Raw genomic sequence first — 20,864 nt, forward strand, 5'->3', positions numbered from 1 at the left:
GCCCCCAAGCCAGTGCGGCGCGCGGCGGGGCGGCGGCCGCCATCTTGGCCCGGGATACGCTGCCGGCGCCGAGCGTTCTGGGACGGGGAGCTCTCGCTTGGAGGGCGGTGGGCGCCTGGCGGCTCCGCTACGATGGGTAAGGGCGGAACAGCGCTAAGAGCCGGCGGGCAGGGGCAGGAGAGGCTGCACCGCTTGCGGGGCGGGGCGGCGTGGCGGCGCGGCGGCGCGGCGTGGCGGCGCGGCGTGGCGTGCCCGGTGCAGCCGGGCTCCCCGGCGGAGGCCGGTCTCTTTCTGGCTCTGGCTGGGCATTGCCCGCACGGCAGCTCGGCCGGGACTGGGTCGGGGTCGTCACGCGCTGTTCTCCGCTTGCTCAGTCAAGAGGGCTCTGCCGTCATCCCGCTTCCCCCCCCTGCTGCTGATAGAGGGGACTTTCCCACTCCTTCTTCTGGGGACGCGGGTGAAGAGACTCGCTACTCGCTGTGTGTGGCCGAGGTGTGTGTAGGGGGGTGTCCGTCCCCTCGGACTGACAGGTCAGCCCTGATGGTCTCGGACTGGTCAGTCCTGGCGATCTGGGCCGGTGCGAAGCCCGTGGGCAGCGTCCGACCGGGGAGGGGGCGGCAGGATTGTGGAGGCAGGAGGGGGAAAAAAAAAGTAGCATGATAGGTCTTAGTCTAGGCACAGCAGGTGGGCGAGATGCAGGATATGGTGGGTGGAGGAATTTGGTGATAAAACGGGTGTAGTTTTGCAGCACAGAAGTGCAGACTCTCTTGAATCTGGATGCCAGTCTTCTTGCCCTTATGATGTCTATACCAAAACCCCTGGGGGAGGAAAGAAGCTATAAATTCGTAAGTTTTTTCTTTTGAAAACAGTTTTTATGAGACCTTCCTTCCCGCTGACCTTCTGTAACTCTTTCTAGAGCTGGTGACTGTATTTCTTTGAATGTACACTTTGCTTGGCCTGACAGTTTTATCGGCACAACTGAATTAGCAAGGTGTGAATGATTGAGAAAGGGATTGTGTTCTAGGACTAGTTAAGCCCAGTAGCATTGTTGGAAAAGTTATCTTTTTAAATTATATCTCAAAGTTATGTGACTGTTGCTAGAAATTTGCTTTAGACAGTGGCACACTTAGCATTGTGGTCCAGAGATGGCAGTAGTTTACTTAGGTTCTTGTGAAGCAAATATGTTTGGTGGAACAGGCAGCTGAGTCTTTGGGGTATCTAGTTGATGTCAGCCTAAGTCTGCAGTCTGTTTTGCTCTCGTAGCTTGTGTTTATTGCTCAGCAGTCCTTGGTGCTGCTGATATAAAAAAGACCCCAGACCAAACAAACAAAAAACCCAGAACTGAAAACAAATTATCTCAGCATGGAAGTTGATAGAGAATGTGAGAGTATGCCTATCTGGGTGCTACTGACCCTTAAAATATTTTTCTGTGTACAGTTTAGAAGGAAATGTAGAATAACTTTTAGATCCTGTTGTGTTTGTGAGATAGTGAAAGTAAAGAAACAATGCCATAAGATATTAAACGAAGCAATAATTACTGTAGGTTTTCTTCTTGGTTTTGTCTTTATCAGTAATACATTTAATGTCATCTTTATAAGAGGAGAAATGCAAATTTCTTTACTTGCTGACAGAATAAAAATTTAGCAGCCTAATGTCTTTGCTTTTTGTTTTACAGTTTGCTTGTAAGACCCATAATTTCTTTTTACAGTAGCTTATGCCCTTTAATGATGTATCTGGTCCTTGAGATGAACTGTACTTTAATCTGCAGTTTAGAAATGCCTGTCTAGGTAAAGATTTTTCTGTGATTTCTACCTTAAAGATTTTTGTTGATGAACTGGGTATTGCAAGCAGATGCAGGAATATATAACTGCTGCTCTTGTAGTACAAGGGATGGCAGGTTTGTCTTGTGCAGTTTGGCCTTTTGGAGTAATTTTTCTTTTTTTTTTTTTTTTAATAGACAACATGGCAAGCCCAGGTAAAGATAACTTCAGAATGAAAAGCTACAAGAATAATGCACATAATCCCCAAGAAATGCGCAGGCGAAGAGAGGAGGAAGGAATCCAGCTTCGGAAACAGAAAAGAGAGGAGCAGGTAAGTATCTTGATGAGCTGTTAGTTGTTCAGTGCTTGTGAAGCTGTATTCAGATATGTGAAGGGACTTGAGCAGATTCATCCCGTGGAATAGAATCCAGAGCTCCAAGTTGAATCTCTGTTTTCTTTGCAGTCTTGGGAAGCACCAGGAATATCTCAATAGCATCATAAAATAGTGAACTTTTAACTTTAAATAGCCCTTTTAAGTCACTAGGACACACAGAGGAGACTTTAATCCTTAGTCTAGGTTTACACATGTGAGACTGGACTGAAAGAATACTCTTGTTTCCAGTAAGGATTTGAAACCTTGCATTCTCTTCCAGAGTGTGGGTCAAAGTTTTACTATTTGAAGGAGGAGGATTATTTTCATCTTTGATACCATAGTGCAAATTGCCCAAGAGGTCTTTTACAGTAACTTAATAAAGTGGCTACCAGTTAATGTCCCTGAATTTTTATATAAACATTTGCAGTTGTCCTCACTTAGTGATCAGACTATGTGGAACATTGTATAATTTAATAGTTTGTAGTAGTTCCTGATCGCAAAATGTTTAGTAGATTCTTACCAGGAAGGTAAGGAATGTAGTATGTTTTTCTGGTCGGTCTAAAGTAGCTGAAATTGTCTCCCAAGACCTAAAGCATGTCCCAGGCACTTATCTACAGGTAGGAATGCTTACACATCTAGTGGGAAGGTGGTGCTACTGCATGGAAAAAGAATTTAAGTTGTTTGGGCCAGAAAAGTAAGAGTCAGAAGTGGTGTGATACTGGAACATTTACCTGTGAATGGATAATAGTTCCTGCTGAAAGTTTTGTTTGTGTATTTTGTACTACACACTCTCTAGATAAATTATGAAAATAACGTGTGTTTCCTCTCCTATGCTGACTGTTGTAACAATGAGACTACTGTTATGTTCTCCTTGATCCTAGTTTGTTGGACTGGTGTTTTGAAGCTCTTCCTGAAGTGGGGAGAACAAGTTTATGCAGGAGATGAGACTACTTTGGTTCAAGAAGAAATTATGAGTGGTAGATAGACCAAACAATAACAGTTTATACATCAAGAGCTTCTGCATCCTTGTTAAGTGCTAGAAAGAATGTCTTCTCTTCCAGAAGAGGAATGTTGTTTCTTCTTCCTTTGTGGGTTTAAATGGAGTTAAACCTTATTTACATTCAGATTCTGCAGTTGTTTTGTGTCCAGGATTATGGCCAATCAGAAGTGCGTTGAACAAGGGAGAGAATACCTTGGTTTAGGTTTGTGTTTGAAATAGCGCTAGATGTAAACATGGAGTTGTTTCTGCAGTTTTGGAGATGTACAGCAGCAGAAGGCTAGGTCTGTAGACACCTAGAGGACAAAACCATCAGGATTTAGTAGGTGGTTTCATTCTTATGCTTACAGGTGAAATCTTAGTCGATGGACTGAGATTCTGTCATTTATATTTAAAGGTACCAACATAATATGCTTAGAATTGTTAATTACAGTAACTGCAAGTGTAATACTGGGATAAAGATAAAAATTTAGGTTTGGCTTCTGGAAGAGAACAGGCCACTGTGAAGGTTTTGCTTGTATGCCAGAAAATGAAGAGGCGCTCATTAAACATAGCATATTAAATACTACAGTGCAGGTATGTGTTTTGAGCATAGGTAGTGTGTGCAGCCAATTGTAAAGGAATTTTTGGATGCAGAGAATGTATAATGTTACATAGTTTGAAAGTTCACCTTTGAAGCTATGCTATTTTTTCTCCAGCTATATTAAAATAATGTTTCTAGTTTAATGTTTCTGCAACTGTGTGTGAAATGCAGTTGAGGGGAGGAATGCAGTGTGCTGAAGTACAAACATTGGCTATGTGTTGATGATTTTAACCTATAAACTAAAAACGGGGAAAGTAGCTTGTAGAGTACTGTTTCCTGCTTAAAAGTGAATGCTAATTATAAGGGATAAAAGAATCAAAGTAAAAAGATCTGTTTCTTCTTTTTCTTGCATGTGGAAAAATTTATGGATCTTTGATAACTAATAAGAACTTCAGTTTTTAAATGTCTATCTGAAGTTTTCCTGTGCAGTTTGTCAAGATACAGATACAGTAGTGTTTTTCTCCTTTATGCTATTTAAACTTTTGTGTAGGATTCCCTTTGCATGGATGAGTAGGAAGGTGAATAGTTAGAATTCTTTGACTGGTATTGGTGAAAGTGTTTCTTCAGGTGTATGTCACCAGTACCCACTCTGTGGTAAGTTCTAACGTCTCCCAAATATTTTTCCTTCGTTTAGCTGTTTAAACGCCGAAATGTTTCTCTGCCGGGAAATGAAGAATCTATGGTAGAAAGTCCTATTCAGGATCCTGATGTCAGCTCTACTGTACCTATTCCAGAGGTAAATACTTTAGAGTGTGTTTGGAATGTTGTCTGTTAATGTACATAGTACTAGACATAAGAAATCTTCCTTGCATTTTTAGGAAGAAGTTATTACAGTAGATATGGTACAGATGATTTTTTCAGATGATCCTGATCAACAACTCACAGCAACTCAGAAATTCAGAAAATTGCTATCTAAAGGTAGGGAAATATTGGCTGATTTTTCTATTTGCTTCTTTCTGTCTTATTACGAATTACAGTCATTTAACCTTTAGTTATGTTTAACTTTAAAATAGAGCTTTCAGAAACTTCTAGTTCTGTTTATAGAGAAACTGTGCCAAATCTGTTCCAACCTAATGGCTAAATACAGAAAGCTTCATTATTCTAATGCTAAGTCTTTCAGACAAAATAACAAAAACAAGGATGTTTTGATTGAGGTGTCCAGGCAGTAACTAGCTGCACACTAACGTGTGTAATTGTTGCAGTGATTCAGTTGCTGATTCTCATTCTGTAATCAAGGGGAGAAAAATTACATGGCTGCCAAAGAACACTTGCAACTTGTTTTTGCAGGGACTGTAAGACATGCTGGTCTCAATTTAAACTGGTATTTGTATAGCATGACAGGCAAAGGTGTGCTTGGTCATTTAAAATAGTATCTAATCATAATTGCTCTTCCACTGGCCTGAACTATTGGTTGAAGGAACAGTGTTTTGTGTTACTAACATGTGAATGGATAGTAGTATGTTGCTACCATTATTATACATAATAGGGTGTTTAGTAAGTTGTAGCACTCTGTAGTGATGATCCTGCAGTCTTCTCAAGTCAAAAGAAGTAACTCCTTCATTTGAAAATAAAATGGTTGAATGAACTTATGATAAGAACTGCAGATCATATATGTTTTGTGTTATACTGAAAAAGTAATTTATTTGATCTTTTTACACAGATAAGTTTGTTTTTATTCCCTAGAGCCTAATCCACCTATAGATGAAGTCATACAAAAACCAGGAGTAGTACAGAGATTTGTGAAGTTTCTAGAGAGGAGTGAGAATTACACTCTGCAAGTGAGTTTGGCTGGTACCGATTGGGGGTTTGGAATGGGATTTAGAAACCTTGCAAAAGAGCTTTGGAAAGCCCATGTTGTTCTGGTGGGGTTTTTTAATAACCACGTTTGATTATTTTTAACCGCTAAAGCCATACATTTTAATTATTGCTCCTAAAATTGTGACTTGACTCTTGTGAATTTCACAGTAGTCTTTAGAGTGATGTGTTCAGCTGCACAAATAGTTGGGTGTTGAAAACAGGTGTTCAAGAGGATTTGCAGAGTTGTATATTAAGCATCAGCACTGATATTTTGCATGTGTTGAATATTTTTTAGTACTTTTCAGATGAAATCTTAGAAAATAATAAAAAATACAGAAAACTGAAAGACTTGTTTGAAATAGAAAATCTTTGTGAAATATCTAATTAGCGGTAGGAGTAACTAATTGTGTCTACTTGCCCATGGGAATGGCAGTTAGGCCTTGTGGACATTCGTACCAGAAGAATTAACTTAATATAGAGTAAACAAAAGGGATTTTTACTAGTTAATAGTGATTTGAAGTCTTTCTTACAGTTAGTGCTGTGAGCCAAAACACAAAAATAACGGAGCTACTGAAGGTTCTTACTAAATAGAGATTTTGTCAATGCCAAGTATTTTACTGAATAGAAAGTACTCTAAAAGTAATTGCATTTCAGTGTCATAGGAAAAAATTTGGGAAATTAACCTCTGTAGCTCTAATGTCAAACTGTATTTCATGAATTTAAATTTTACTGCTGAGTGTTTTATCATGGTCATCTTTGTGCTCCTCAACAGTTCGAAGCAGCTTGGGCCTTGACAAACATAGCATCTGGAACTTTCTTACACACCAAAGTTGTAATTGAAACTGGAGCTGTTCCCATTTTTATTAAGTTGCTTAGTTCAGAACATGAAGATGTACAGGAGCAAGTAAGTGATTTCTTGAGGGGTTTTATAGTTCCTTAAAATTCCTTTATGAATGTCTTTTTTGGGGTGTGTAGGGTTAGAGAGGGTGCTACCAGTTGATCTGTCTCTAGAAAGATAAAAATGTACTGTCAGTGTATTTTTTCCCTCATGGATTTTTTTCTATTCTATAATGTCTGCTGTAGAAAGTATGGATTATCTGTAAAAGTAGATTTGCAAGCATGTATAAATTCACTTGAATGCTTTGCTTTTTAAGGCAGTGTGGGCTCTTGGGAACATTGCTGGTGATAATGCAGAATGCAGAGACTTTGTTTTGAACTGTGGAATATTACCACCCCTCTTGGAGTAAGTATTGTAAACTAATACTGTAACTATAGCATACATGTATAGATAACTGTCAACTTCAACTTAAAATATACTGGAAAAGAATATAAGCTTTTTTCTAAACTGAGAATGCTGCTTTTTTTATTATATTGCTATGAATCTAGTGTTTTGGATTGTGTGAGATTCATGCATATTTTTAATTAAATAGTCCATGACTGGAAGCTTTCCAATGTTTGTGAAAGGAGAGAAGTGTTATTTCACAGGTGTGAAAGGTCTGTGTTGTGCAGAACTCTGTGTTGCCAGATTTCTGGATATATAGGCTGGAAGACATGATTTAATTCACACTTGTGTGTTTCCAGCTGGCTGGGCAATAGGGTGGTTTCCCCACCTTTGGTAGCTCCAAGCTCCAGTATTCCTATTTATCCATTTGCTTGTTGAGATGAGCTGAGAGAGTAGTTGTTACATGAGCTGTGTTCCACTAGAAGATTTCTCTTCATTAGGAGTATCATTCCAGTGTTTACATATGCTTACGATGGTATGGAAGGTAGCTTCATCACAGGGAAAAAAATTGCACAACAAAAATTTTGTCCAGTTTATTACCTCTTAAAGTAATGAAATTGTAAAATAGCTTAAAATAGCAGAGAAGAGTGTGATTGCCTTCATCAAGGGTTTAAAGGATTAACTGTTTTAGACATTTTGGTCCACATCAGGAAGTGAACCTGATTTTTCAGATATTCAGTCTTTCATGTTCTGTTTGGCAAAAACAGTAAAGTGTTAATTTTTTTAGAAGGTCTTTGAAGTTCTGTCTAACTGTCTTATGGAATTATTTTTATTATTATTAATTGCATTCTCTGAGTGAAACTATCAAATTTCATTCAAGGGAGGGCCGCATCTCCTAGCCCCTTCTAATCATCATCATCATCATCGTGGCTGGGCTTCGCAGACGAAGATTTAGGAAGGCTCTTTCTACATTTGTTACAAGCACGCTGGTGGCTTATGAGGCCAATACGAGATAGAACATGTCCGATTGCAAAAGGCACAGCAGAAAGACTCCTTAGGTGGTATATTCTGCAAGACACGATTCTTTCTGCATTGTCTTTTCTCCTCGAGAGTGATCCTGTGTACCCCTTCTAAAGACCCTCAGAAAAATTAGTTGAATGATTTTTCATATAAGCAATGGTTTACTTTATATGCATGTACTCTATATGCATATACAATGAGATGTCCCCACGAAATAATCTGTTGAAATTCAGTTGATTTTAAGACTGTAAATGTAAGACTGCAACCCGTAAGCTACGAAGAGAAATAAATTTCAACTAGTGCCCAGTAATAGGACTTCTCTTCCAGATTTGAAGTAGTGTTGGTAATAATAGACATGAAATTACTTAACTTTTTAATAAGAAATTACTATTTTTATTGTTGTCTCTCTTTCACAGGCTGTTGACAAATTCGAATCGTCTTACAACAACTAGAAATGCAGTCTGGGCTCTCTCAAATCTTTGTAGAGGAAAGAACCCACCTCCAGACTTCAGTAAGGTATAATAAAGTAGTATTTTTGAGAAATCAGAAGCTAAAGAATACTTATGTTTGTAATATTTTATAACAAACAGAATCTTTGAATCTGGATATAGACTCCATTTTATGTTTTTAATGTCCTCACACAGTTTCGTCCGTCTGTTGTATCTGGGAAAAATCATCTACTTTGATACCTATCAACAATGAAATCCCATCACCTAAAAACTTGAGACTATAGTTAGTCAAATGCAAATAGTCATTCACTAGTGTGAAATAATGGACAAATTATACATTCAGCACCAAACCCTTTGGGGCTGTATTTTCTCCAGAACTGTTTTGGAGGATATGAGTTATGATCGAAGCTTCTTTAATTTTTTTTTTGTTTATTTTACGATTGCGAGTGCACGCTGCATGATTAAAATTTTGAGTTTTCTGCTCTGTCAGATGCAGTTAAATCAGAGTATGACGACAGGAGTGATTTGCCTATATGCTCTCCTCTTTTTGTCTTCTCACTAGTATGTGGTTATAAAGACAGGATCACTGTAGAGGATAGTAGGAGTTTTAGATTCTTATTTTCAATATGAAATTAATTCCTGGTAAGGTTAATGGCATGAAAAAACTGAACGTTGGATATGCTGGTAAAAGAGAGGTTAATTAATCATTGATCTGGAACAAGTTGACCTCATGAGTTAGTAATGATATTTAATAATTCTTGAACAGATAATAACAGAAAGGGGGGATTTCTGATGTCAGTTAATCAATTACCTCACAATTGCTCTGCCTAAGTTAAATTTTTTAGTAGTGTTTTGTTCTGGTAGAGAAAAACCAACAAGATTTCTTGCTGCTTGAACACAAAACTTCAGAGGAAAAGGATGCCCTGTAAGCAGCTGCTGATAAGAATAGATCCTTTGCTTTTTGCCCTTTGCAATAGCACCAGTTGGACACATAATGGAGGCTGAATTTGCATAAGCCACGTAAGGTAAAAAATTAAGTTCTGCAAAGAATATGAAATTCCCAAGGTGTACAGCAGAAACCTGTCAGGTTCCAAATGGTGTTAAGATGGTCTAGTTTATTTGGCTTTGTCTGTGTGTATATTACTGGAGATAAGGACAGACGGCACAGCTGCAGGGAGAACCGAAATCAGACATTGCTTGTTTGATTGGTTTGGTGAGTGTTGGGTCCTCTGTGAACTACTCTAAGTTGGTTATTGCAAGTAACTGCCAGTACTCCTACAAAAACAGCAATAAAAAAACCTAATTTTATTTCTTTGGTATTCTGTTCTCTAAGTGATTAAAAAAAGCATTAGTAATTCCTGATCACCTGTTTACCTGTAAAAGCAGATGTGTTTTGTTTAAGCTGAGCAATTATATACTTAATATAATATCTGTAAATAAATAGACTGTGAATCAGAATTGATCCAATTTGCCAGTTTGAATTGAATATCTAGGTTCCACCTAGGTCCTGATTCATTAAAGAGCTTGTGTACTTTGACAGTAAATAGTTTTGCACATTTATGCCTTTGCAGAGTGTTCTCTGAAACTTGAAAAATACGGAACACCTAATTTTATGCAATATTTTCTTTAACCTAGGTTGCTCCTTGTTTAAATGTTTTATCAAGATTGTTGTTCAGCAGTGACCCAGATGTGTTAGCAGATGCTTGCTGGGCCCTCTCCTACCTTTCAGATGGTCCCAATGATAAAATTCAAGCTGTTATTGATTCTGGAGTGTGTCGAAGATTGGTAGAGCTGCTTATGTAAGTATTCTCTTCACCAAATAGATCTCTTACTGTTAATATTAAAATTGGGTTCTTTTTTCTCACCTCAAGTCTTTATTTTTGTGAGAAGCAATGAACATGAATTCAGTCCGAAACCTTTTAAGCTGCTTGCTAGGTTGCTTGGCTCCTGGGATTATTCCTGAGACTGACAGTGAAAAAAGTTTTCTTCACAGTATTCCTTTGTATTCTTTAAAATTTAATGCAGGATTTCATATACATATAGGAATAGAAGGGTGAAGACTGAAGACCAAACTTGAATTGGAAATTAATTTCTTATCTTATTTTTGTTTTAATGTCACTGTTGTATTTTCCTTTCTAGGAGATATAATTGCAATATAGGCAGTTCTTGGACTCAACAAAGTCCAGAGACAGGCTTGAGCCACTTCTGAACTGTTCCAGTATATTTGGTTTATGGTTCATTATTTTCCTTGAAAGGAAGACTAAATCCCTGTGTTCACATGAGACTACAGAGTGGGTCAGGGATAGATAGTAGTTCCCAGCATTGACAGCTCAGCACAGTTCCCTGTGAAAAGCTCATTTGTATAGCTGTCAGAAGAGGTGAGCTTCTCTTCCATAGAAGCTCCAGGACAAGTGAGTAATTTCCTTCCCCCACACCTCAGGCAACTGAACATGGACTTCATGTGTACTGGCTTCTAGGATTATTGACCTACAAAAGAGGGGAGTTCACTTAACAAAGGGAGGCTATTAAGTTTTAGTATACACCAAATAACACCCCTTTTGTTTATGTGGATGTGGAATGATGTATGTTCCGGTCTTGTATTTAGTAACCCTTGAGCTTGGTGAAATGGATATGCTGAGCTGATAGATTGCTCTAACTTGTGTTGTTCCATAGAGATGTCCTTTCTTTGAATCAGCAATGCAGTTGTGGGCTTGCAGTAGTCAAACCTGGCTAAACAGAGGGGAGGTGTACTAAGTAATGCAGTATTTTCTATAACTAAAAATTTAGCACCTGAAGGAAACCGTAGTTCACTGAAAATGCAAAATTATACTTTAACACTTGGTAATATCAAGTAATTTAATATTTGTCTCCAGGCATAATGATTACAAGGTGGTATCCCCTGCATTAAGAGCAGTTGGAAATATTGTTACTGGGGATGATATCCAAACACAGGTAAGATTAGTTGATTAAAAAAAATTATTTGGCAAGACAGAATTTTGTAAAAATTGTGACAAAATACATGTCCAGTACAGATATCTGCATACGTCACTGAAAGAGGCTCTGTAGAAATCTATCATTAATTTGACAATTTAGGCTGCTATTTTAAACATTAAATTAATGCGAGAATGAACAAAGCAATGCGAGATTGCTTTGTTCCTGTATGGTACTTTGACTGTTGCTTCCCATTTTTTTTCCTCCTCTTTACTGGGGGTTCAGTTAGTTATTATGGTTCCCCCTTTTTCAGTCTTTAAAGGCAGTCGGAGTTTTCACTTGTAAGCAATTGTGATACACAATTTGTCTAGGTATTTGTATGTGGTAGTCTTACTGATGTAATTTGTTCTAAAGATTTATTTTTTTTAATTTTAGGCAAAGTAATTGAGTTTGAAGCAATGCAGAAAATATCAATCAGGTCGTGCTTTAAAAAGAACGGTGTCCAAGATGCTGACAGAATTAGTGTAAAAGCAAAATAAGGAAAAAGGTTAATTACATAAGTTCTGAGCAAAATCCTCTCTTCTAGAGTTAAGAAATTACACAGAAAACCTTTGTCTCTTAAAAAGAAAAAACAACCAACAAATAACTACAAATTACTAGTACACTTCTCAGTTATTTTGAGTTACTCATATTTTAGCCTTAAGCAGCCTTATTAAGTCTTTTGGTCTGAACTTAACAGAAAGCAGATTCTTTGAAATTGCTGGATTGTCAGTTCACACACTTGAGCATTGAACACATAAATTTTGCAGGATGTTGTCTATCATACTTTGTATAATATAAACATGTTGCAAAACCTTTTGAAGGCATCCCTAAAATACTCTTTTTTTTTTTTAATATATATATGTATATTGTGCAACCCAATTTTCAATTCTCAAATTATTTTAGGTGATTCTAAACTGCTCTGCATTACCCTGTCTCTTGCACTTGCTTAGTAGTCCCAAGGAATCCATCAGAAAAGAAGCGTGCTGGACCGTTTCTAATATAACTGCAGGAAACAGAGCTCAGATTCAGGTAAAGCATGTGAATGTGTTACTTGGTTGGTTTTGTTTGCATTTTACTACTTCACCTGTTTTCCTTCACGAGGACAGTTGTGTAGATACTGCATTGACTCCGCATTATTTTAGTTGTGTCTATAATTTTACCTAATTTGAATATTTTCTTCTAAATTTTGAAATACTGTTTTAAAGAAAAATAGCTGCCATGATTTGTACTAGTGAAGCTGGTAAATTTCTCTCAAAGGGATTTGACTTATGCTTATAGAACAAACGAAAGGATACTTCTCTTAGATCTGATATGAAGAGTTATATTTTTCCTTGTGGGAGCATCATCTATTGCTACATTCTCTATAATTTTATTCTGCATTGTAATATATGTATTGAAGTAATAAGAAACATTTTTAAAAAGTTGAAACAAAACGTCTCGCATAAATTTGTCCAGTGAAAAGTGGACCTATTTGGAATGTTGATCTTTTTTTTTTGATAAAAAACCTGTGTAATTTTATCAGTGCTGAGTTGTATTTTTGTGGAAATTACTAAAATCCTGACTATTGTTCGAAGTGTCTGGAGCTACCTAAAAAAAGGTTCTAATGGACACAAATGAGAATTCTGGATCAGGGGACATATTTCAATATGATTTTTTTTTCTCTTCTACATCAATCAGAGATGAAAATGTTACTTCTTGATGTAACTTAAAATATGTAATGAAGTCTCCGATTACAGACATATTCTCTCTATGGAGACCTCAAAACTAAAATGAAAGTTTGTTCCAAGGCTTGATCTTCAGTTCAAAAACCAAGGATGTGTTTTATGATTTTTAAATGAGCCAATCCAGTAAGCAGTGTCCTGTCCACCACAAACAGAGAAATGGAAAAAGAACATATTGTGATGGCTGCTGCAGTGCAATGTCAGAATAGTTCTGAATTTCAGTTTAGCATTTCTAGTTTGTATGGCACCTTCTAACAAAATATTCTTTGCTTTTATATCAGCAACCATCACTAACTCTTGTACTTAAGGTTATTAGTGTTTTGAAATCTCTATTAATTATCGTAAAATACTGCAATTTCATCTCTTAGGCTGTTATAGATGCAAATATTTTTCCAATACTGATTGAAATTCTTCAAAAAGCTGAATTTCGCACCAGAAAAGAAGCAGCGTGGGCCATAACTAATGCAACATCAGGAGGAACCCCTGAACAGATCAGGTAAGTTTGTGCATGTTACTATTTTCTCTGCCTAAGTATCTTCTCCAGGGCATTTGGATTTCTGGATTTGAATCTTGACAATCATAGCAAGAAAACCATAGCCTCAATTCTTGGAGCTGTGCAAGGACTAAACATAGAAATTCGGAAAAATGAGAGAAATACATGCAGCAAACTTAATAAATTGACCAATACTGCTTTGTGTCAGTGGTATTACACCTAAGGCTTTCACAGGGTTATCTTCCAGAGCTGATATTACATTGCCAAACACAATTGGAACAGTTGATGAACAGTTTCAGTGTTTGAAAATAGAAAACTTTGGGTGGGTCATTTAGAAAACTTGTGCAGTGGGATTGTATATTTGTGGAGAGACTTCAGGAATTTTAGTGGCTTCTACATGTATTTTAAACTCACTATAAGTAGTATTTTAAAGCAGATATCTAAACTCCTTTTTCAGAACTGAGTTTGGTTAAAATTTTACTGTCAGTAGGTATTATATGCTGCAAAAACAGGACTTCTTGAATTGCCAGAATAAAATACTCTCTGGTTTCTCTGAATATTGTCAGCATAATCATCACTTATAAATCAACTTCTCAATTACTGATTCAAAATTACTGTATTGTTTGGAAACCAGAACTGAAAGTGGTGTGATAACTCTTCCAGTTATTTGGGAGATCTGTTGCAATAAGTGCATGTTCATTTATTTAAAATGTAAATAATCCTGGTTTTCTTATAACCACTAAGTGTTATCAGAGGTAAAGTGTGTTGGTATTTTTTGTTTATTTTTTAATTTGATCACTTGTATAATCTTAATATTTAGCATTTAAAAAATTTTAATTCAGGATCTTCAAACATTTACTGTTCTACACATAGTAAATGTGCATGAAATACCATAAAACAATAGTTTCTCATCAAAAATAGTTATATTATCAGTGTCGTGAGGTTTTGGCTCCTTCTAATGTCCTCAAGGTACTACTGTCTAACTGCAGGAAGTTTAAAACTACTAAATAAACTATATTTAGGCAAACATTGCTGTCTTCATTTTACTTACACACTGGAAACAGGGACACAGGTTATGACTGCCTGAAATTTATACACAATTTTGTTCAAAATTGGAAAAAGGAATGAGATACTCAGGATCCCACTATTTTTTCTTTATAATTATGTCCTTCCCTTTATTGTAAGTGATGCTAAGATCTTCATGGACTTCTAGTGTGATCTGTGTTAGCACAGAGCAGTGTCCAGTGTTCTTATGTGTATCTAAGATGTTTACTTGATATCTTTACTACTACAAAATTTTGACTGCCGTAGAAAAGAACTTTCAGGTAAAACTTTTATATTCAGTTAAACCCATCTGAAGATCATAAGTGAAAAGAAGTTGAAAAGGCTGCGGATTCCACACTCCGATTAGGAATACGCACGTTAAATTTTCTTATTAAGATAAATTGTAATATTTATTCCATGTCAGGCTAAGTTTATCTTTGTGTTGTTGCATGTTTTAGAAATTCTTTTGTTTCAATCACTTTTCATAGCAAAAGTAAGTACCAACAGTAGTAGACTGGCATGTCAGAATAAACGTGCTGGATTATCAGTTCTTCTTTCGCCCTCCCTCTGTTTTTCTTCTGTTACAAAGGTATTTGGTAGCACTAGGTTGTACCAAGCCTCTTTGTGACCTCCTCACCGTGATGGATTCAAAAATAGTACAGGTGGCTTTAAATGGACTTGAAAATATTCTGCGTCTTGGAGAACAGGAGTCTAAACAGAATGGAATGGGCATTAATCCTTATTGTGCCCTTATAGAGGAAGCATATGGTAAGAAAATACTTCTTATAAAACTACATACCTGAACTTCTTTATTCCAGACTGTAAAAATAAAACCATTGTAATTTTGAAATTTGTGGGTAAGTTTATTACAAGAATTACTTCAAGCATAAGCAGACATAAGATATCATAAATGAAGTAATGTAGCATGGTGGGAAAAGTTGTTAAAATACAGAAAACATCTGGGTGTTTTATCTGTGGTCAGTTTATGAAATGTCCCCCTAGAGAAACATTCTCAGAAGTATTTTAACACAGGTGTCCTAGTCTATTGGAGTCATTCTTTGCGTAAGTTTATCAACCATTCCTAAATATAATTTTTATAATTTTAACACTGATACCTTAAGGTCCTTTTAGTTTTTTGATTTTTCTAATTTTTATAAGTTTTATAAATAGTTATATAGCAGAAGTAGATTTTAAAAAACAGCAACATGTATACCTTTACCCTTACACCTTACCCTTAGTATAGTAACTACACACATTCCCCAACCCTATTACCCCATTCCATGCTCCCCATATCAATTATCCCTTGAATTCCATTAGAAAATGGTTAGTCTCTTGTCGAGGTAGGCCTGTTCTGTTCAGGCGTCAATACATAGTCCTGACTAGTACAGTTTCATTACCAACAGGGGTGCAAGATCAGGGTTCGTTTTACTGATTCCCAAAGTTGGATCACTTTTTAGCATAGTAAATATCAGTAACAGCAAAATCAACTTCAGACCATAAAACTGAGCAAGTTTTTCCTTGTGATAGTATTTTCTTCTTATAAAAGTTGTTGAATTGAACCATGTTTTAAAAGCAGACTATCAAAACTAATTTGTGGAATCCAAGACTGGAGGCTTTTGATTTAACAAAATCAGTGTTAAAATTGGCTTATAATGAAATTGGCATTATTTATGGAGAGTTATCTTTTTTGTAGCTCTGACCCAACAAAACTGGCAGACATTTGTATTTCAGAAACTGCTAGTAACAGTTCTAGTTGACCACATTATATCTGATTAGATGGTAGTGACTTTTCTGTAAAGCAGTCTTTGAATCTGAATTGCCTGTTACAGAGTTTTATTTCTAAAATCAAGTGCATAGTTGAAGAACTTTGCAATTTAATGTTTAAGAGGAATAAGCACTGAATACTATATTGGAATTTGTTCTGTTCCAGATTTTGAGTTCGTTCATAATTTTAATTGTTGAATATCTAGGTTCTCTTTTTTCCCTTACCACTTAGGCATAGGCTGCTGAAGCTGCAGAGTATAAGTTCAAGAAGGGAAAACAGTTTATTATATCACCCTCACTGCTTTTGCCTCTTAACTTAGGCCTTTATCTTGGCCTTAATCCAATTTAAGTGAAAACTGAATTATTTAAAATAGCTAACCAGCAATTTTGTATCAACCTAACTGACGGCCAAAGATTTAATTCAGCCAACAGAGGAGAGGTTATGTCCTCTAGCTTGCACATGATAAGCCTTTGGAAAGATAATATCTTCAAATCTCCCAGTTACATTTGAAAAAAGATACCAGACTGCGCCAGTGACGACTACATGACTGGAGATACAATTTAGAGTTGGGGAAGACTGAAAGAGTAAAAGAAAAGAAACTGGCATATGAGAAATTGCTGTAACAAACAGTTTTATGCTATCCTAATTCTATATAGATTCAATTTCTTCATAGGCATGGCATGTTTCTTTGGAGATACTACAGCCTGCTCCCCAGTTTAACCGATATGCTTTTAGCATAGTTTTAAAATTGATTTGGACAGCAGAAAATGAAGTAGAAATACATGGGTTAGGAAATTAACAATCAGTGATACTGAATTAATTGAGATGATTTGGGATTGCATTTTTTTATTTGAGAAGTACCATGCTGTAAGCTGTTTCTCTTTGAATTCATCATTCATTTAAGCTACTAGATTTTTGAAAATGTTTTATTTTGAATTTAGGACTTGATAAAATTGAATTTCTTCAGAGGCATGAAAACCAAGAGATCTACCAAAAAGCTTTTGAACTTATAGAACATTATTTTGGTGTTGAAGAAGAGGACTCTAGTATTGCACCTCAGGTGGATGAAAGTCAGCAGCAGTTTGTGTTTCAACAGCAGGAGGCTCCGATGGAGGGTTTCCAGCTCTAAACTACTGAAGTGAATAGAAGCATAAAATTTAAACACTTGTACGGTTTGGGTTTTGGTTGTTTGGTTTTTTTTTCTCAGAGGTCTTTTCTTCCTGGCCAAAGTTAGAGGAAAAGCTGAATATGTTTTGCAGAAATAGATGAAGAAGCAGCTCATGCACTTTCATATATTGTGTTAGAGACAACTGTTCTCTGTTTTGTATTTGTGTTTTTCATTATCTCCTCTGTACAGAAAACAACTGTGAGTAATCATGTCTAAAAGCATTAAATGTGATTTAACAAGAACTGTTAAGCTAAGACTTGGTAGAATTTTAGGTAGTGGTTCTGAATTTTTCATATAGTCTCAAACTTCATATCAGCAATACAGTTACTGACAGTTGCATTTTTGGCAGTAAGCTTGACTTGCCCAGTCTTATCAAATCTACCTCTTGTATTGAAGCAGAAACATTGCTTCAAAACCAAGGCATGAAATAAAGAAGAGCTTGTAAGAAGCTGAATTGGAATGTGAAAAATATTTATTTAAATTGTGAAACTTTTATGCATTACTTACTTTACAACACACTGTTGAAGTTTATTTATAAAATGTATTTAAAGACATAATAGATATACGTATATAATGCTAATTACCTGATATAATACTGAATATATGAAAAAGTTTTTTCTGAATTATGTGGGAAGAAGACTACTTCAGAAGTTTTCAAATTGGAATCAGCAGAGAGCTTGCTGGTCATTTGATGTTGGCTCTGTAATGAAAGCTGCTAAATGACATTACAAGTCAGCCACAACTGCAGTACTTTGCAGTGGAAGCAGTTGCTGTAGTTACCACAAGAATGCTGCAATTATGAATGACAGAGATGGTGATTTGCACAAGTCACTAAGCAGATGGTTTACAGCTGTCTTCTGTCAAAATGTGGTAACACCACTTTAGTTTGAGAAACATTGTTTGCCTTTCTAGTACAGTAGCTTCTTAGAAGTTTAGACAGTAGGTGTTGTTTTTTGACCAAATATGCTACCGCCACTTGAATTGTTCCTTAAGTTAACGAATTCAGTTTTCTTTTGCTAAGACAATAGAAATACTGCAGTGAAGAATGAATAGTGAATCACTCCTTTCCAATTGAAGGAAAAGTTTGTTGTACTGTAAATAGCATTAAGTATGTGGATACCAAAACTAACTAGAAGTTATTGTCATCTAAATATTTAGGCTCTGCAATATACCATGTTTGCTGTTAAACACTAAAAGAAATAGAATTCTGATATTTTATGTTAACAGTTTTGAATACAGAAAAATGTATACTCTGCTTCAACTTGCATATAAGTAGTGTTTCTGGTGTATTAGTAGTATATATTGTTTGGAGAAATTAATACTTTGGGTTATCTCTGAAGTATTGCTATTTTTTGTTACCTGTAATTAATGTATTAACATCAAACTCCTGGGTTAAGTGAAATCCTTGACATATGAGAGCATTTCATGCTTCATAAAAAGCTGCAGTTTAAACTTCAAATCACTCACCCATGGCACTGTGCTTGTCACTAAACAATATTTTAATGCACTGAAAAAATACAGGTTAAAGGTGGTATCATTTACAGTACCATTTTATATTTAGAATTTTTTTTACATGCAAGTTAAGATTCTAAGATGTTTCACTTTGCTGTTACAGCAATATATTCTATATTGTAATTGAATGTGGGACTTGAAGTGAATTTTCTAAAATTAATGGTCAGTTTTGACTAAGATGTAACTGGGAGGGAAGAAACCTCCCTTTGAAGTCTCTTTAGTGGAAGATAGAAGTATAAGAAGTGTATATAGGAGTGCTGTTACTTTATGAACTCTGAATAATGAGATATTTTAGCAAATGACACTTTAAACCTAGATTTGTACAGCATACAACAGTTTTGAGTAGTGTGATAATATTGAGTACAGCTGCCAAATTTTCGTATAATGTTAGGTGATTGTAGTTATACCCTTTTTACTCTCATAGTTTTAGGTTTTCATACACCAACCTTCCTGCATTCACGTGCTCCCCCCTTCATCCCCCATCTATCAAAGTACAGGGTAACAATCATGGAAATCTACCAAGATTAGTAGCAAATGCTGAATTTCAATATTGTTCTAATGTAAGAAGATTATTCAGGTAACAGGGTATTTCTTTGTTTCTAACAACCTTGTTTTGATCACAACCAGCTGTGCCTGCTTTTTATTTGAAGAACCCTGTGAAAAGCCTCTCTTATAAGCCTCTCTTATTTAAACCAAATCTGAGCTCCGAAAGTCTTGGTTGAAAGACTTGAAAATGAAAAAAAGAGGGGACATTTAAAGTATTCTATTTGTTTCGAAGGAATGTCTTCAGTTGTGTGAATATATTATTCTATATGTGTGAACAGTTAGTGACTGCACTTTACACATTTAGATAAACTGTACTTCATACCTCTGATACATTTAAATGGAACAGTTTAAAAGGGAACTAAAATCGATGAACTTTGGATAATGAAAATCATTATTTAAACTCAACATTTGGTTTACCCTAAAATTGTTAAAAAATAGTGCTGAAAATCCTTTAAAGGATAAATATACAGGATGGTCTCTCCTATCTTATCACTGGATTTACTTCATACAATATAAAATCAGAGATTATGACTTAAAGTCAACTCTGTTTTACTCATTTGCAGGAAGGGGCATGATTGTGATGATGTTGCCTAAACAGATGAAACCGATATGGAGAGAAAAACAAAATAAAATTCTGATATGAAAGTGTCTTAAAGTTTGCTATCTAACAGAATCTGAAGTCCCCCATCAGTTACAAAGTCTATTTAAAAATAAAGGGTTTTGGTTTTATTAAAAGGGTACCATTTGTTCCGTTTAAATGTGAATACTAACTAGCTAATCTATGCAACTATGCAGAGCATAAGATTTTTTTATTAGTTCCCTTATCTTGTTACACTGAATCATATCTAATTTTTTCATCATTGCACTTTTGTCCAAGGACTGGTTCATACAGCTTTTTAATTTTCTAGTATTTGCTTTGAACACTGTTGCTAGCAGCAATCAGAAAATAGTGATAATGTTGACACAGAAATGTTAGCTGTAGAACAAGTTTGCAGCTGGAAACTATTTATTGTTGGACATGTCTTTAAGAAAATAGTAAAGATGCACTATTGTCTTTCCTCTGTGGTTAATTCTCGGTTGGTTTAAATTTATTAAATTGTACAACTGAAGATTTTTGTAATAAGTGTGAAAATGGGTATGTGAACTTCAACTGTGACCTTAAGAGTTCTCTGAAATCTGGAATGAGAAATTTCAGCAACTTACAACACAATGTCTTCATATAATGTGTGGAAACTACATTACCTATATTAACTTCAGATAGTAATAGTGCATCTTTAAATCCAGGCCAAAGGCCCATTACTGTAACAGAACACATATGAGTAGTTTGCAATATTATGGAATGTTAAATCTCCAAATACCGTACAGAAACCAATAAAACCTATTTTACAGATGTTTATCGTATTTATTTAGTGGTTCAGTAAGTGTGGCTTCTTAAACTAGG

General features: G+C 35.9%; 1 protein-coding gene across 1 annotated transcript; it reads left to right on the forward strand.

Annotated features, from left to right (window-relative positions):
- The first annotated feature begins 25 nt into the window (after positions 1-25).
- Positions 26-20,813, forward strand: KPNA5 (karyopherin subunit alpha 5). The gene is made up of 14 exons (XM_027632042.1): positions 26-136; positions 1,958-2,091; positions 4,348-4,449; positions 4,532-4,631; positions 5,397-5,491; positions 6,283-6,414; positions 6,665-6,753; positions 8,169-8,268; positions 9,837-10,000; positions 11,075-11,153; positions 12,078-12,203; positions 13,264-13,391; positions 15,022-15,200; positions 17,139-20,813. Exons 1-14 carry the CDS (start codon positions 133-135, stop codon positions 17,324-17,326), a joined length of 1,620 nt encoding a protein of 539 aa, XP_027487843.1. The 5' UTR covers positions 26-132; the 3' UTR covers positions 17,327-20,813.
- Positions 20,814-20,864: the final 51 nt, after the last annotated feature.

This window comes from Corapipo altera, unplaced genomic scaffold, assembly GCF_003945725.1.
Source record: "Corapipo altera isolate COAL_440 unplaced genomic scaffold, ASM394572v1 2b, whole genome shotgun sequence".
In the NCBI taxonomy this organism is placed as follows: domain Eukaryota; kingdom Metazoa; phylum Chordata; class Aves; order Passeriformes; family Pipridae; genus Corapipo; species Corapipo altera.